The sequence below is a fragment of the Cololabis saira genome, chromosome 2 (genome assembly GCF_033807715.1).
Source record: "Cololabis saira isolate AMF1-May2022 chromosome 2, fColSai1.1, whole genome shotgun sequence".
In the NCBI taxonomy this organism is placed as follows: domain Eukaryota; kingdom Metazoa; phylum Chordata; class Actinopteri; order Beloniformes; family Belonidae; genus Cololabis; species Cololabis saira.
Window position 1 is genome coordinate 11,881,246 of NC_084588.1, and position 18,569 is coordinate 11,899,814.

The window sequence follows — 18,569 nt, forward strand, 5'->3', positions numbered from 1 at the left end:
AAACATCACGCCTGCAGCAGCGTTCAAATCCTCTTTCTCTTTCTCCTGTCGTGCTCTTTGATCATGCTCCCCCAGTAAACAACTAACAGAATGTCTTATTTTCATACTACAGTGATGCCGTCAGTAACGTAGCAGCTGAACATGAAAGCTGAGCGACAGGTTGGAGAGGGCTCTCGTTGTCTTAACCTACATTTCTTCTCGTTTACAGGTCTGCAAATGCAGCGGAGGGATGCCAAAGAAGCCAGTGACAACAGAAAAACAATAACATTTATTTATTGAGTCATACGTTATACATTTCATGATATAGCGATATATTATTATTGGCAAAGATACTATAATGCATTTGCATTTCTATACATAAATACAAAATCTGAGGTAGAGCCTCAAAGATTGATGATTTTGAAAATAAATAAATGCATTTCACATTTATGATATATACTTTCTTAGTCTTTTTTGTTACACGTCACACACATTTTAAAACATATTATCTGTATAATATATCTACTCTGAATCTTTAAATCAAATGAATGTCATGGGCTGTTGGAGGCACATATCTATATCCATAGGCAGCAGTACCTCACATAGAACACACAGAAGTATGTGACATTACTCAAGTAATTAGAAATTTAACCTATGCATTCATAGGTCACACAGTAAAGTGCCAAAAAGACACAACAGACATAACAATAGGAATACTAGAACCATGAGACAGACAGCTATGCTGTGGTGTTATTTTTGAAGTACATATAATATTCTACCATTAGAGGACATCTATAAGGCCAATGGTTACCTGAAGGTGTTTTGTAACGTATTGGCAAACACTGAAGAACACTACATATTATATGAATGGCAGTATCTTGAACTCCTTTACGCAAATGATGTTCCCTTTTTTTTTTCTTTTTTTTTTTCTTTAGTTTCAGTTTTCTCTCCAACGCCAGTTCAATAACTCTCTCTTTGGTTACTTATACTGCCCAAAGTTGACTTGCCGTCCAAAGAAATTGACAGTTTCTATATGTATTTTTTTTTTAAGAATTTTTTTTCTTTTCCTCTTGTGTAAATGGACATCAACAACCCTCTGCTTCTTAACTTTATGTAGAACAAAAGTTCCCTAAAGTAAACATGCACCGACTTATCCTATCGAGAGAGAAAAGATTACTATACATGGACACGGAGTTACAGCAACACAAACTGCACATGCAAGCTCTTCATTTAACACATTTTATGAAGACGTGTTGTTTCAAATAAACCCAAAGCTGTTTTTTTCCTCTCAAACTGAAAGCAGAGAATCCCTGTAGAAATGGAAACACAGCGGCACAAAACTTATAGCATTTTAGCTCTGGCCCTAAATTAAATCATTAAAACCATTCAGGGTATAAAGACTTTTGAAGTCTTATTAAAACTGCAACCTGCTCCCTCAGCTTCTCCTGCTCTAAGGTAAAAGCCAAACAATTACTTTTTTCTGTCTTTTTTTTTTTGAGCAGATCAACATTTCAAGATGGCTTTACGACTGTCAAAGATCTTCTAATCGTGTGGAAGGAGAGCTCAATCAAGCCGAGACATTCATGGGAATCCACTGCTTCATTCTGTAATCTACTCCGAGACCGGCCATGCAAACATCCGACTAACGGCTGAGTTAAACTTACACGGAGACAAGCACGCGCACACATACACGCACGCACACACACACAGACACACGTTTTTATCACAAATAGAGCCAAACATCTTAAAAGTGACACAGTGAAGCAAACAAGCTATTTAACATCAAGATACTTGTGCTCATAAATTGATTATGTTTTGCTTTTAAACAATCTTTTAAATCATACCTGTGCTCTTTTCATGTCAAGGTTATGAAAAGACATGGCTTAGAGAAATAGAAAGAGAGAGCCTTAACTGTCACCTCCCGCGTTAAAAACAATCCACGATTAAATGACCTGCCATGGTGAAAGCGTCATCGAGCCAACTGGGAACGTGAAAATGCATCTCCAGCTGGGCGAAGTGTGCAAAAGACTAACGGCTTCTGGATGGAAGAATGCTGTCAGTTTGAAGTGAATAGCTCAGCGACCCACTAGGTAAAAGTTGGTGGCTGGTCAAGTCAAATTTCAGAAGGCAAAAAGCCAGTCCGACCACCCGCCGAGCTGCACTGGGGAAACATCTGCAGGTGACTTTTACAACCCTAGGAAGAGCACTTATAGTAGCTCCGTTGTGCTGATTGTGTCTGCACAGCATGGCTTTAAAGGAAATAGTTGCTAAATTACAGTAATATGTCTGATTCTGACAGACCACGTGTGAGCGAGGGGACCAGAAAGCTCTTAAAAGGCCTTTCATTTTCTGCACATGTATAGCACGCTGCAACAAACTTTGCAAGGGTTGATTAAACCTCCAGTGAACAACATCACATTCAAATTGTTACTCTTTAATTGAACCTTTCTCACTTCTGTCTCCTTTTCAGAAGTAATGATGCTTGACTCAGTGCTGCACACTGCTGATCAAAAACAGGATGAGTCACTCAGAGGTCCTTAGCAGTCACAGCAAGGTGCATTTAGGCGACAGAGAGCAAAAAGCGAGCTGCACCGAGGTCCTCAAGGAGTAATATTAGGATTCTTCTTGTTCGCAATACTGCCTCTATTGCAGTTAAACATTAGGGTGGCCCTACTGTCAGCTTTCTTTGCACTGGGTGCTATTATTCTTGCCTCAGTAGTCTGACGGAGTATACCTGAGACCCTGTTTTTACTGAGGACACACAGAGAAGCAAGAGGGATGATTCTGAAATGATAAAAAGGATGTCCAGAGCTCTACCACAGACAACAACAGACAAGGTACATTTCCTTGAGAGAAGGAGGCTGTTTTTCTACTCTAATCGTTCATCTGTTCACACATGGCAGCGGCTCCCATTGTTGCGAGGATGCGACAACAGACGCTACTTGAAGATACTCTTTTGTTCATGGCGAGTGCATTTTTATACAAAATATTACACCTTAGCAAGACGCACACACTAACACACATACACACATACAAACACTCAATCAGTATCTCTCTAGCTCTGCTCTCTGCTGGAGGCAATATATATATATATACTTGATCTTATATGTTTTTGTGTTTATATCTGTGTATATATATGTATATATGTGTATATGTATATATTTTTATATATACATATTTATATATATATAGCTTTTTTACTCTACTGATGAAATGTACAATCCCAAGGAGGATTCACAGATGGCTTGACAAGGTCGCAACCAATACAGCGATAAATATGCATATGAAATATATGCACAGGAAGTGACTATGAGGTCAGCATTTAATACCTGAACAGGTTAGTTGGCCCAGTCACCTACTGACGGATGGACTCTACTAGTTTTCTACACTTTACATTCTAGGATAATACAACAGGATCACATCTTTATAAGTAGAGAAAGAGAGAGGGTATCACACACAGTCCCTTGGGTTCGGAAAGAAAAATAGATCCAAGTTTCTATCATACTGCTAAGTCCTCCAAGGTCAACATGTAACTTGGGAAAGTGGTAATCAGGATGCGTTCGCTACTCTACCGGGACATAGGAGGCACAAACTGTAGATTTTGTAATCTAGTTTGGACAAAGCACAAGCGACCGAGCAGTAGCTGATATGACTATACATCTGTACTGCTGGATAGGAGTAAATCTGATAGCAGAGTATACTGTCTCTTTTTTCTGTTTTCTGTTATTTGTATTTCTGATCAAATTTTCTAAAAAGATGGAACCAAACACAAATCCCCATCAAGCAAGTTGATTTTTTTTTTCTTGTGCTCAAATTTTGTTGTTTTCCTTCTTATTTGTGCACCAAAATGATTCAATATCTCTACACACAGATATAATGGCACTCGCACACGCACACACACACACACACACACACACACAGACAGACACACACAGCTCCATAGGGAGCAGCTAATATTGCAAGTGCAGTCTGAACTGTGTCTTTTTATGACACAATTTTTCTTCCAAAATAAGGTTCCCTGGGAAAGGGCTTTGAGTAATCAGTGGTCATGTGTGGGAGGCAAAGATAGCCCATTAACCGAGTACCAGGCAGCGGCAGTGGAAGGGCAGGCTCCACTTTGGGCATCCACTCCTCCCTGAGAGAAGATGGGAAACGGTGGATAAAGCTACGGGGATGAAGGACAGGGGAAAGGGATCCTGTTTCCACAGCCGTGAAGGACAAAAGAAGACAGGAAGCAAACAGTATGAGGTACGGAACGGGGAAAAGAGAAAGAGGAGGAGGGGGAGCAAGAGGTGGAGGAGAAGACGACCAGGGAACAGGCATTCATCTTCTCCCGGTGCCTTCTGCGAGGGTTGGAGGCGCTGAGCTGCTTCCAGGACGACTGCTACTGATAGGAACCCATCTGGAAGTCCTTTGGGGGCAGTTTCAGACCCAAAGAGTTGGTTCCGAGAGGATCCATCTGGTTCTTGTAGCGTTCTCCGCGGTGCTTCATCAAGAAAGGACCCCAGTCAGGCTGAGGGGAGCAGACCAACTTCAAACGCTGCAGGAAAAGTAAACAAAGGTAAAAATAAGAAGAGCATGTTTTTTGCAGGTTAAGCAAGATTGCTTTGATTTATTCTTTGTATTGCCTTTGACAGTAAATCACTGCTTTCCCCCTCATTTTAACATTAACGTTCCTTGTAAATTATTATTTAGGCTCTGGATTGTCAAAACATTTCAGTGACACTTGTGTTACTTGCAATAATAAAGTATTGTGCTCAAAAAGGAAAAAAATGCATAAATAAATGAAACAAATAAATACACAAAACCCAAGGGAGCATTAACATACCACATCATCTGACGTCTATGAAAAAGCATTCATGGACAGGTGGGTAGAAACAAACTAAAAATAAAAAGAGGGCAGATCTAATATATTGTTAGAGATGCTTTGAGGAGGAGTTGGTGCTGCAACAACAAACATGAAATCAGATAAGGGGAAAAAACATGGATCTACTTGTGCAAGAAATGGAAAGATAAAAGGTGGCGGACAAGTGCATGTGTGACTGTGACTCACATCAGCAGCATGGCGTGCAGGACTGACACGTGCAGCGGTGAACTGCTGTGTCACGCGTGCATGTGTGTAACACTGCTACTGCTTATACAATCTTTTTACAGTGCAACACTTTTAGAAATGTCACGCTTGAGGTATTTTTTAAAAAGTGTACGTTCAGTGGCAAGAAAGAGTATAACTCCTTGCAATTAAATGTTTTTCTGCATTCAGTTACAATTGTGATAGAATCTCAGTCTAAGTCACAATAGTAAGCTAAAGACTTTGTGCAAAAGCCGATAACACATTATACATTCCTCGTGTCTGTATTGAACACATCTGCTAGAAATTCACAGCGCTGGAGGAAAAACTGAGTGAACCCAGTGACTAATTGCTTCAACAAGGCTGCTGTGGCTACTCTTCCTAGAAGTGGGCCGCCAGCCAAGATGACTCTACAGACACAACGCAGAAAACCTCCGTGAGGTAAATAAGAACCCATGAGTAACATCTAAAGGCATGAGGACATCACCGGATCTGGCAAACAGCTCTGTTCATGTATTTATCCTTGAACGGGGTGGGTATACGCTCCAGAACACCCCGAAGGAAGCTGCTGCTCCCCAAAGAGGAGGATCGCTGTGTGCCGCGAGTTTGTCAGAGAGCAACATTGTGAAGGCTTCACCTACTTTTCCTTGCCAGTGTGTGAGTGTTGCCCACTTGTCACTTGAGACCTCTCACATGCAATCAGAGGTGTCAAGTAACAAAGTACAAATACTTTGTTACCTTACTTAAGTAGAAATTTTGGTTGTCTATACTTCACTGGAGTAATTATTTTTCAGACGACTTTTTACTTTTACTCCTTCCATTTTCACGCAATTATCTGTACTTTTTACTCCTTACATTTTAAAAACAGCCTTGTTACTCTATTTCATTTCGGCCTTTAAAAAACACTATCCAGTTATATTGCTCCATCTGGATAGAGGGAATTTGGTTGTGGTTGGATGAGAAGTATAAACATAATACCATTCCGACACCCTATTGGTTTGTACGCGTCTGCTCTCTGAAACACATGTTAATGCTCAATAGTACACATATATGGTTCTTTAATATATTTGCATTATACTAAGATGCATTCATTTTCAATGGCTTTTAGCCTTAAGGGCTTTTTTCCCCCTTACATTACTTTTACTTTTATACTTTAAGCAGTTTTGAAACCGGTACTTTTATACTTTTACTTGAGTAAAAAACTTGAGTTGATACTTCAACTTCTCCAGGAGTATTTTTAAACTCTAGTATCTATACTTCTACCTGAGTAATGAATGTGAATACTGAAGACACCTCTGCATGCAATTCTGTCAGACATGTGACTGCTCTGGAAATTAGAGAAAATGACCCTAACAAAGAAGAATAATCTTTGACATATTCATTGCACCATTAAACTGCAGAAAAAGGTGCGTGGCTGCTGATATGAACTCAATATGAAGTTTGAATTAAAAAAAAAACAAATGCCTAAGGTGGATGGGGGATGTTCTGCTGCAAACCCACGTCACTCTTAACATCACGTAACTGTCTGTGATGTGAGAGATAAAAGCTGCGATGATTTCGTAATTATGGTCAAGCAAAGCAAAGGGACGAAATTACAGAGTTTGAGCATAATCTGTGATTGAGCCTGCTGTCAGAGTTGCTGGGGAAACAAAGATGTTCAGACAAAAAGCCATGATCATAATCATCCTTTAATCAAAGCGTTTAAGAGTCCCGCAAGACTTGCCGGAAAGTGTTTAAACTAATCCTCAGCCTGCAGCTTTCCTCTCCATGTTAATGAGAGACGGAAGAGACTATTGATTTCTGTGAAAGTGTGTGTCAGTGTCAGACAAAGGAAACCCATACGTGACACGTCTTGCCACAGCCTCACATCAACTGTTACCTCGGATATGCTGCCGGGGGCCAGGTGCATCTTAATGAGGAACATGATGGGGATCCAGATGACAGAGCAGATGACCATGAGCCAGCCCATAACCATGGACCAGGTGGGGTATGTGTAGTCCTCATATGTCATCGGCTTCCACTGGTACAGACTGAGTCCCAGGATGCCCTGCACACACCGAGAAATCCAGAAAATTTCCATTACAATCCATCTTACTGACGGCAGCCTCTGCTTCGGTGGCGCCACCAGTTACCCCACCCGTGTACAATCTAATCAAATGTAGTTGTGCTGCTTAGCAAACTTTTTTTTTTTCCCAGGAATAAATAATTTATCATTGCAAAATATGCTTCCTGCTGTAAGCGTTCACTGTGCTTAGCCTAAACAGGCTCGTGGCTATAGCAGCATATTTTGTACGATGCTAAATCATTACCTGAGATTCAATAAAAGGCTGTACCTTAACTTACAAAACAAAAGTGCAAAGAACAGCAAGTTTGTGAAGTTGAACTTATTTGAGTACTTTATAAATGTGAGTGCATTTTAACAAACTCCTTTACAGATAGAGTAAATAAGCAATCCTTCAGGTGTATGAATAACCCTACTGTCGGCTGGAAATCCCACAAGACTCCAAAATATGAAAACAAATTTGAGTGTCTTGCGTGTCTTCGCAGATAGTTTATACATTAAACACAAGTACATTTTGCTTCTTTCAGATACAAATTGTAATGTAAGAATGAGAACAACTGTACATTGTAAAATAATGGCTCATATATTTGTTTTTTTTTTGCTGTTGCTGAATGACTTGCAGTGCCGATGAGGACTTTCCTGTAGATTTCCTTTAAATGAACTGCACTGAATTCAAAACAAATAGTTAAATATACGTCTGCTGTTCTGTACTCTTGTAAATAAGAATTTGGATGACAAGAAATTCAACTTTCTAAATTCTTCGTACATATAATTTCTATCAAATGAAGAATTAAGCTAATTTGGCCAGAAAGCTTCAGAATTAATTGACCACTAAACAGACGGAGGCAGTCAGGAAATCAGGAAATGTGAAGCCTTCCTGCTGGCCCCCCGCTGCTCCATACGTCACCATCATCCCCGCTCTGACAAGACAGTTGTTTCCATGACACCTCACAAACCTCATGCTGTCATGTGTCCAGCTCAGACATGTTGAACAAAAGACTTTAGAGCCTCTGCTTCACACGTCCAGAATTCAATATATGTGTTCACTGGAAATAAATGTATGTGTTTGATTTTGAACGTGATAAAAACAATTTCACACTCCCCTACTAAACCTAAGAAAGTTGGATTACTCTATAAAATATAATGCAATCATTTGCAAACCTCATTAACCCATATAACATTTACAACAGAGCATAAAAAAATATATCAAATGTTGAAAATGAGACATTTTCCAATTTCATGTAATGGTGCTTTTGCTGTGGCCCATCACCCTCGCTTGCTCCTGACTCGCCGCTAGTCCAAAAATAAAAAATAAAAAAGGGAAATATACATGGGTAACAAAACAAAAGAAATGGAAAAGTAAGTGGTACTAAAAAGAAACACCTGGAGGAACGTTGGCAATGGGGCGGATATGAAAAGCGCATCACTGAGAGGGCGATTCCCTCAGAAGGAAAGATGGGCAGTGGTTCGCCTAATCTGTGAAAATCTACAAATTATAAAAAATAAATAAATTGAAAATATTGTTGAATATATCGTCATCTACAGTACATCGTTTCATAACAAGATTTGGAGAACCTGGAGAAATCTCTGTACACGTGGGACCAGGTCAAACGTCAGTGACCCTCAGATGCCGAGGTACTAAAAACAGGAATGTTTCCTTACAAGGGTTCAGGAGCATTTAAAATCACCTTCTGAGATCACAGTTCACTGGGAACATCCATAAATGCAGGTTAAAACTCTATGGTGCAAAGAAGAAGCCATATGTGAATATCTTCCAGACATTTCACCATCTTCTCTGAACTAACGCTCATTTGAAATGGACTCAGGCAAAGTGGAAAGTTGCTCTGCGGTCAGAGGAATTGAAATAAGAATTTTTCTTTTCTGTAACCGTTGATATAACCATGCTCTTCCAGAATGAAGAGGGGAAGGATCATCCAGCAAATTATTGGGCTTTAGTTCACGATACGGGGGTGTATCAGTGCCAGTGGCAGCTTGCATATCAGGAAACATCAACAATGAAAGGTATAGACTGATTTTAGAGCAACAAATACACCCATCCAGACCAGCTCAAATCCCATGTGGGTAGGGATGGGAATCAGAACCGGTTCTAGTTCAGAACCGGTTCCTTGTGTTTCAATTCCTTGGAATGGTTTGCAAATCCTGGAAACGATTCCATTTTCAATTCCAGTGGGCTGGAATCACGTTGCGTAGCTTATGTAACTCAATAGTAAACATGGCGATACAAACGCTTGAAACTCTGGTTACATTTCACTAATAAAGACGACAACAGGGCAACTTGCAATACTTGCCAAGTGAATATTTCATCAAAGGGAGGAAATATTACCAACATGCAAAAACATTTGTGCACACAGCATGCAACCCTAACCCTTTTTTTTCAAATGAGAGTCGATAAAGAACCAAATCGTTAGGTAGAATCGAAAAAGGAATTGGAATCGTAAAAATCTTGTCAATTCCTGGGAAAAAACTGCCCTAACCCTGTGTTTGTGAGATGTTCTTTTTTATCATTCCTAAATAGTACATTTTGTCAGTTCAAACATTTAATACGTTATATGTTCCGTTGTGAATAAAACATGGTTTTATGAGATTTGCAAACATTTGCATTCAGTTTCATTTGCATTTCACGCAGCATTCCAGCTTGTTTGGAAGTGAGGATGTCGATCCAACTGAGCAACTGCACGGACAGAGCGCACACTAAGTATTTGGCAGTTGTAAACATGAGCAACGTGAGAATTAGTGGCATGACAGACAAGCGAACGAGAAAATACCTTTCAATTTCATCTAAAGCAGTGCGCTTTCTTATGAGGGGCCATGTACTGTAGGACTAAAGGCATTTTGTCCAATACGGCCCCTCATACTTTCTTCCCTATTTCCTCCAACCGCAAACGAGTGGACTTACAAGAGAAAACAGTGATACAAAACAAAACACACCGTCAGAATAGTTGGAGTCACAAAGGCCCAGCAGAGTCTCCAGAATCGGTTTGGCTGGAAACCAATCATCATTTCGATGTCCTCACAAAACCTCTGCAGACCTGCAAACACAGGGAAGGAGGGGAAATGACAAAAGAGAAATGAGGGAACGACAGAAGGTGGAGACAGAGAGAGTGACCCGGATTTAATAAAGTCCTTTGAAAAAGGTATGAGCAAATTTCATCCATCTTTTTGTGCGTGGGTGTGTGTGTGTGTGTGTGTGAGAGCGAGAGAGAGAGAGAGAGAGAGAGAGAGAGAGAGAGAGAGAGAGAGAGAGAGAGAGAGAGAGAGAGAGAGAGAGGATCAGATTCTATTGTTTCTGGGCAAAAGTGAGGGAGCAGATGGCTTCAGTCCTCCGCCGTTATTGACGGATAACGGAGAGTGACGTGAAGATGGCGAGTCGCACAATCATTTCAATATGTCACCTGTACTGATGCTCTGACAAACTGGAGCAGAGCCCGTTGCTTTGCTCCTTGGTGACAGCGTCTCCGTGCCCACCTGAGCCTCCGGCGGGGGTCTCACATAGCCATTGTAACAGAGACCCCTAGTGGCCACGCTGCCACAACTACTGACCCATTTGCTTCACTGTGTGAAGGCACACGGGCTCAAAATGCTCACAAAAAGCAAGTATTATATCTGACGACACATAAAAACTTACAGAATGTTTCCCTGCGCAGTGCTTGGTCATTGATTCCCCTCTTTTTTTTGCAGGGGGGGGGGGGGGGGGGTTAGAAAAACCACACTTCATACACACTGATGCAATCTCTTTGTGAAGTGCAGGCAGGTTCCCAAGATGCTCAGAGTCAAACAATGAATAAGGGCTTCAAAAGGTCTGCACACGACCTCTAACGCTTGTCATGATTGTGAAGGACAGATTAGACGCACTTGATCTGCAAGTCAAAGCTGTCATGAGACGGGGATTGAAAATGGATAATGACTCCCTTTTTTTTTAAAGTCATTTAGATACTAAAACCCACCAGATCTAAGGAGTTTGGGTTTTTGTATCAAAGCTGCTATCGTGGCTTTAGTGAGACAGTTTAAAATATTTTGATTCGACCAATTCTTTACACTTGAGAGCAGTGGAGGGTGTTTCTCTCTACGAACAGAAAAAAATCATCACTGCCAGTAATACATTTTGAGTTACTCCACTTATTTTTCAATTTAGTCGATAAAGGACTTTGTTGCTGTCTGCAAAAACTCCTCTGTGTGTAAGTTTTTCTGAGGACTGATAAGATATGCAAGTTTACCGAATGGTGAGGTTTTCCCTTATTGGTATTCAGGGGCTTCAGCAATATTGTGATGGAAGTTAGGATCTCTGATAACTGATGTTCTTCATTACAATTCTGAACGTGTAACTAATAAGAATGGAGATGAGGGTCTATCAGTTCTTGCAACATTTTGTACTCTTCCCTGGATATGTTGACAGTAATTGAATGCTATCAATACGGCATAAATATCCCTGGTCTCTGTAGTAATAATTCCTCTTCCGAGACCAATTTGTGCCATCTCAAATCAGAATTGAATTTGACTGCTTAATTGTGTAAAACTCTGGTTGAAGACAGAAATCTAAAACAAACATACATTTGATACATGTATGTAAAATCATCATTATTCCTGATATCCACCAGGGGATTCTTGACTGTTGGGATCATCCAATGATGTCTCATCAAGCGTGACCATCAACATTTGTGCATGAATGTGTGAAACAAAAGGTTTACTGAAGACGTGTGTGGTGATGTGGTGGCATAGGGATAAGTGGGCATATGATTTATTTTTAGTACAGTTTTAAAGCACCATGTCCATCAGAAGATATACTTCCTCTGTCAAAAGTATGTAAAAGCACTCTGGCATATTTAATTCATCTAAAAGTTGGGGAGTTACTTGTCACTCAACTCGACTTCAGGGCACAAGAATCCGCAGCAGTGCAGACGTTTTAATCAAAACTGGCCCAGAGACTATACACTGTAGGCTGTTAGAAGAACGTAATTACGGCTTTTTGAGTGAGCGAGCCCTCCGTCCTTAATTCATGCCCACACAAAAATCCACAACCACTTCCTCAACTTGCATGTTTCTTTCCTGAGCTGGGAGAGCTGATAAGCTGCACCACAATGATGTTGTTTATTATTGTTATAAAACATTTATTTGTTGGAATTGTGTGCTGCACGTTTCCCATTTAATAATGGATTAGATATCCTAAAAGCCGTACTTTTAGAATATCACATCACAGGCTCCGGGTGACTTGATGAAGGTCGGATCCACTCAGGGCATGTTTGTTGGTACCCTTCAATTAAAAACCTGCAATAGTCACTGAAATAACTTGTACTGATTAAAGTGACACTTTACTCAACACTGAATAATGAAAATGTGATATTGCTTTTGAACTGTGATGCAACAGAATCTATTAAAAATCCAAACTAATTAAACCGGCCTGAAAAACATGATGTGGTACCGGTAGAAACAAATGTTTTCAAACTTCAGTCAGGTTGACTATTAAATAGGGTGAAAAGTCAGTATTCTTCCATTTGGTTTCCTGGTGTCCACCACACTGAACATGGACCAGAGGAGGCAAAGGGACAGCTGTCTGAGGAGATCAGGAAGAATTTCTGGACCAGCATGTTAAAGGGAGAGGCTGTACGACCATCTCCAAGCAGCTGGATGTTCCTGTGACTACAGTTGGACATTTCATTCAGATATTTAGGTTCCAACCACTCTGGACCTGGACACAACAGGAAGACTAATCCCAAATGGAAGAGGCTGGTGATACAAATGGTAACCAAATAGCCCAGAATAACTTCCAAAGAGATTCAAGGTGGATTACAAGGTCAAGGTCCACATGCTATTCTAAATGCATATTAACAGGCCAGAACGTCCTTTTGACCACTGAGACAAAACTGAAGCTTTTTCTTTTTTAAAGATTTTTTTGGGCTCTAGTGGCCCTTTATTGAGATGCAGACTGGAAAGGGGTAGAGAGAGAGAATGGGGATGACATGCAGCAAAGGTGCGCGGGCTGGTTTCGAACCCACGACCGCTGCAGGAGGAGGACTGTAGCCTCAGTATATGAGCTGCTGCTTAACCCACTGCGCCACCGAGCGGCCCACAAAACTGAAGCTTTTTGACAAGTCACATCAGCTTTACGTTCACGGACGAAAAATTAGAGGATCAATGTTCTGGGGCGAGGTGTCCTGAATCTGTGAACGTACTATGAAATCTCAAGACTATCAAGACGTTCTGGAGACAAGTGTGCTGCCCAGAATCAGAAAGCTTGGTCATGGATACAACAATATAACAACCCAAAAAACACCTCTGGCACCTGTGGAGAAGAAACCCTTCAAACCTGAGACATCTGGAGCAGTGTCTTCATGAGTGGACCTGAACACACGTCCACAGGTGCAGGTAGGGATGGGAATTGAGAACCGGTTCTTGTTGAGAACCGGTTCCAAGTGTTTCAATTCCTTGGAATCGTTTGCCTTTTTCGCAAACGATTCCCTTATCGATTCCAGTGGGCGCGAATGACGTCACCAAGCACGTTGTGCAACGTGCGCATTCACGCCCAGCAGGAAAAAAAACAGGGACAAAGCGGCATAAACGCTTAAAAGTTTGGTTACATTTTACCAAAAAGAATGACAACAGGGCGACAATTCTTGCAATGTGGACATTTTAACAAAGGGGGGAAACTGTTAGGACTCAGCCGGCTGATGCGCTGGGAGCGCAGAGTCAGTCGGCGTGTGGTGGCTGATTTATGGTTCTGCGTTACACCAACGCAGAAACTACGGCGTAGGGTACGGTATTATTTTATATTAAATACATATTTTATATTACAAATAATTTTGTGGAGGAGCCCAAGGCTGGAGGCGTCTTAAGACCTCACTTATAATTTTTTGTTTAAAGATATACTGTAAAACAAAGTTGATACTAAAATTGTTTGTTCTCCTTTTTTCCAAATGAGAATCGATAAAGAATCGATAAGAGAATCGATAAAGAATCGAATCGTTAAGCAGAATCGAAAATGGAATCGGAATCGAAAAAATCAATTCCCATCCCTAGGTGCAGGCGAGTGACACACATCACACCTGATCACATCCACTGCCTCCAATCACTTTTGTCGAGGCCAGTTTAATTCATCGTGTCTCTCTATGAATCTGTTGAACCCCAATTCAAAAACGCAGTCTGATTTTCAATAAATAATTGATCAAATCCATATAAAGCTACTTCAGTAACTCTTTAATGTAAGGATACCAACAAGTTTGCCCACGCGTGTTAGTGTTACATCATGTTAAATCTGTACTCTCAACTGCTATGAAGAAATATGCATTTTAATTGGATGTTTATGTCTTTCTGTCATCATCCATCAGCTCTTTAACTCAAACTTTTATTCAACTCGATTACAAATCAACTTTCCTGCGGGACTGTTAAAACACAATATATCTCATAAACGACAGGATTTTTAAGAGCTCCTGAAATTGTATCTTTCTTTCTTCATGAGATATAACTCCTGCAGACCTGCAGCTTATAAGAGTCATTAATCTTCCAGGCTTGTTGCTCACGTTCACGACAAACAACAGAAGATCGGGCTACAGGCTGCATACTCACCGTAGAGGTAACAGATCCCCAACAGCTCAAAGATGGCGATGATGACCAAAGAATAGGAGGCTGCGAACGTGTCCACCAGCTGCAGCATGTACATCCCACTCTGGAACAGCACAAGTATTACACAAGCAAGATTCAGGCCTCTCCCCACACCCATTACTTTCTCCATGTCTTATTATTTCGTATGTTCATGTATTGTTTGTTTTATCTTGTGCTTGTGTCACACCTCTGTGATCATGGGAAAGCCCAGGATGAAGAAAGCGGCGCAGCAGACCAGCGTGAAGAGCGGTTTGTGCTTCCTCAAGTATTTAGGGAACTCGTCCGACACGGATGTCACGATGGTCTCAATGGTGGCGAACTGGAAATGAGGGAGAGAGAGAGGGAGGGTGGCGGGACAGAAGTGAGGATTTACATTCAGTCAAGGAGGAACAAGTTTCAAGCTTTGGTACAAGCAGAAACTCTGAGGTACGTGCTAGGAGATGACTCTACTCAGACGGCAGACTAAAACAGGTACATAGGTACCTTAGAAGAGGCTGATTTCTTGGACGTTTTGAAGCTAGAGAGAGACCTTGCTGCTCTGATAGAAGCTTATTCCACCATTGAGGGGAGATTGCTACTGATACATATGTGAGCAGGGATGTCAGAATGGGATCTGGTCCTGGGAGGAGCACAGTGGTTTAGAGGGAGCACAAAAAGCGTCGTCTGACTTCAGATAGTCCTCTGTCGGGAACCTTTAGTGACATTTATTGGATTTTGGCAGCGAAAGGACTTCAATGAGTTGTTAAGTCTCCTTTTAGGTTGTTCAAATTGAAGATATGTCAGTGTTTTCTTAACTGTCTGCTAGAGTTTCATTGCTGGGAGACTTTCTAGGATATCATTCCTGAAGCCAAGGCAAGAGACCATGGCATATACTGTACCAAAGCCGAATTTTTCTTGTTTTAAAACGTGCAAAGAGAGATAAGAAAGAAAAGGCAGCAACGGTGTGGGAAAAGGGCAACTGGTCATGACTACCAAGTTCACTGCAGCCATTTTTGGGATCTAAGAGGTTATTTTAGGTTGATGTTGTGTTGGATGGAAAGCTAAAACTGTGGGGGCTTGTGGTTTTCAGTTTGTCCAGTTAACGCTTGTGTAAAGTGCAAAAGTCCATCCATCCATCCATCCATTATCTATACCCGCTTTATCCTTTGCAGTGTCACGGGGGTCTGCTGGAGTCTATCCCAGCTCTTTTCAGAGGCAGGGGTTACACCCTGGACAGGTCACCAGTCCATCACAGGGACACATACATACAAACAGACATACTCACACTCACACCTATTTAGAATCATTAATTAACCTACTACGCATGTTTTGGACTGTGGGACAAACCCGGAGGGAACCCACGCAAGCACGGGGGAGAACAGGCAAACTCCACACAGAAAGGCCCTTGCCGGGCCTGGGAGTCGAACCGGGAACTTTCTCACTGTGAGGCAACAGTGCTAACCACCAAGCCACCGTGCTGCCCAGTACGAAAGGGATTTCTAGAATAATTAAAAGCATTTCTCTAATTCTGTGTACAAAAATTACAAGTTATTTATGTGGCAACAAAGAGACCTAACAGGGGAAATGACAACTGTGATGTGATGGTAAAAAGTGGCTCTGAACATGGAGGAGATCCATGGATGGATATAGAAAGAGGAAACTGGAAAAATACGTCGGCGCTGAGCTATGTGCAACTTCCCTGCTCCGCTCCTTCCTCCTGTGCTCTCAAAACTAATTTCCTGTCAGCATCCCAAGCCTATTACCGCCGAGATGCTTCCTAAAATGAAGTCGCCAGCCCTCCCTCTGAGCTGCCGCTGCCATGGCAAGGTAACATCATTTAGTGTTACTGTTGACTTGTGTCTTAATGCGCCACTGTGGCTTCTGCTCCCCTGCTCGGCTCAGGAGCGTCACGGTGCTTGTGGATTTGTTTGCTTAGGATCATACCTAGAGATGCTCCGGAGTTTAAAAACAACCCAGGGACTGAAGTGTTTGTTCACCTTGATTTTCCCTGGGGAAATAGGAACGCTAACTGACACAGTGAGAGTTCGTTGGTGATGAGCGGGTGAACGAAAAAGGACTCACAAGTACGAGAGCATATACTGACTTTTTACATTGTACATATTTGCATTATACTAAGATGCATTCATTTACAATGGCTTTTGTCCTTAATGGCTTGTTTCCCCCTTACATTACTTTTACTTTTATACTTTAAGTAGTTTTGAAACCAGTACTTTTATACTTTTACTTCAGTAAAAAACTTGAGTCAATACTTCAACTTCTACAGTATTTTTAAACTGTAGTATCTATTAATCTACCTATATAATAAATTAAATGCTAAATTAAATGCTAACTGTCAGATGATTTTCAATAACAATTGTAAATGTTATAATGGTTAAATGACTACGAGCAAGGTTAAAAAGCCTTTTCTAAAAAAGAAATATCCTTTCACCAAAAGTGGCTACTGTTAAAGCAAATAGGCTGTGGAGTTAATTTGAATATTAGAATAAAAGGCCTTTATTGTCATTGAACAATGTTGAGAGCTCTTTTGAGGATGAAAAATACCACCACTTTAAGTTGACCTTTTTCTATTTTATCTTTCAGTTAATTCAAATAATTAAACACTGTAAAAAACATAGGATACCAGTATTCTAGTGGTACGTTTAAAAGTGCATTGATATGAACTGTGGCTGGAGGTTTTTGCTTTTTTTATGTATAGCTATACAGTATTTTCCATTGTGAAATGGTCAGTTTAATCAATTAATAGTCAGTAAAAAAAACTTAAGTGCATCATGGAGATGTTTACAAATACTGTACATATGAAAGTTGAAGTGTTAAAGTTACTTCTTAGCTTCACTGCTGCTGATCCACATGTCGTTCGGTGCAGTTTCGCGCTCTAATCAGTCTGACAACCTCTGCTCAGCCGCCTGGAGAGCTGCAGCACTTCAGCTGAACTCTGTCGCAGCATGCAGGGAATTTTCCTAATTGGGTCAATGCTCGCCATGTTTATATAGCACTTGATGGTGCCACCTATGCTGAGTGTTTACCTGGGAGCAGACAAAAGCCAAGAGTTTCTGTCTTAAACATAGAGATGTGTACAGGCTGAGCAACAGACCTGGCTCTCTGATTTTTGAAGAAATTCAAACTAATCAGTGACATTCATGTACTATTCTGATCTAAAGCTTAAACTCACTTTGAAGAAAACACCTCTGTTTTCAAGACTACAATCACTTCATATTAGATTTGTAGTCATTAGCAAGGGAAAGCCTTGATTTTTTTTTGTTCTCATCTGAAGTAAATGAGCTGGATGTATCTGAATTCAAGATAAGAGCTACTGAAAGAACCATAAAGGAAAGAAATTATGTTCTTTAGGAAATAATGGATTCTGGGAAACTCCAAGTCATCTGTTTGGATGAATATGAGAACAGGATGGCTATCATGAGCATCAGCCATTAATATGAGGCTTTGTGGATTTCTCTTTTTATTTCTTAGGGTTTTAAATTTACGACATGAAGTAAAGACAAAATATTTCTCCTGTCTGTCGACTGGGCTGAAGAAGGAATGCTTTAAACCTTTCAAACACTTTCAAAGATAGATTTTTTTTTCACCATGACACCCACGTCACAATCAAGACAAAATACAGTCAAATCCTCTTTTAGTGAGTTCCTAAAAATTGTCGGTCAATCCATCTATTTGATCAAAGTGCTTGAAATAAGATAACTTTTGAAAGTATTTAATGAAATCCCTGCTTTGCTGGAGTGGTGCGTGCGAACGTTGGTGAAGTTCTTCTGCCCCCAAGTGGACAGAAATAATACATTCAAAAAAAGAGGAAAACCAAATCCCTGAGCTCGTTTCCTTGTCTTGCTAAGA

The 18,569-nt window shown here is 40.8% G+C and overlaps 1 protein-coding gene across 3 annotated transcripts in view; it reads right to left on the reverse strand.

Moving 5' to 3' along the window:
* Positions 1-349: 349 nt before the first annotated feature.
* The window catches only part of slc6a5 (solute carrier family 6 member 5), a 28,083-nt gene continuing 9,863 nt past the window's right edge, over positions 350-18,569 (reverse strand). For all 3 annotated transcript variants that reach the window (XM_061737666.1, XM_061737674.1, XM_061737656.1), the window contains 5 exons: positions 14,911-15,042; positions 14,688-14,787; positions 10,059-10,159; positions 6,927-7,094; positions 350-4,519 (listed from right to left, as the gene is read on the reverse strand). In XM_061737666.1, the coding sequence (XP_061593650.1) occupies positions 4,364-4,519; positions 6,927-7,094; positions 10,059-10,159; positions 14,688-14,787; positions 14,911-15,042 (657 nt within the window). In that variant the 3' untranslated portion in view covers positions 350-4,363. The remainder of the gene's footprint in view (positions 4,520-6,926; positions 7,095-10,058; positions 10,160-14,687; positions 14,788-14,910; positions 15,043-18,569) is intronic.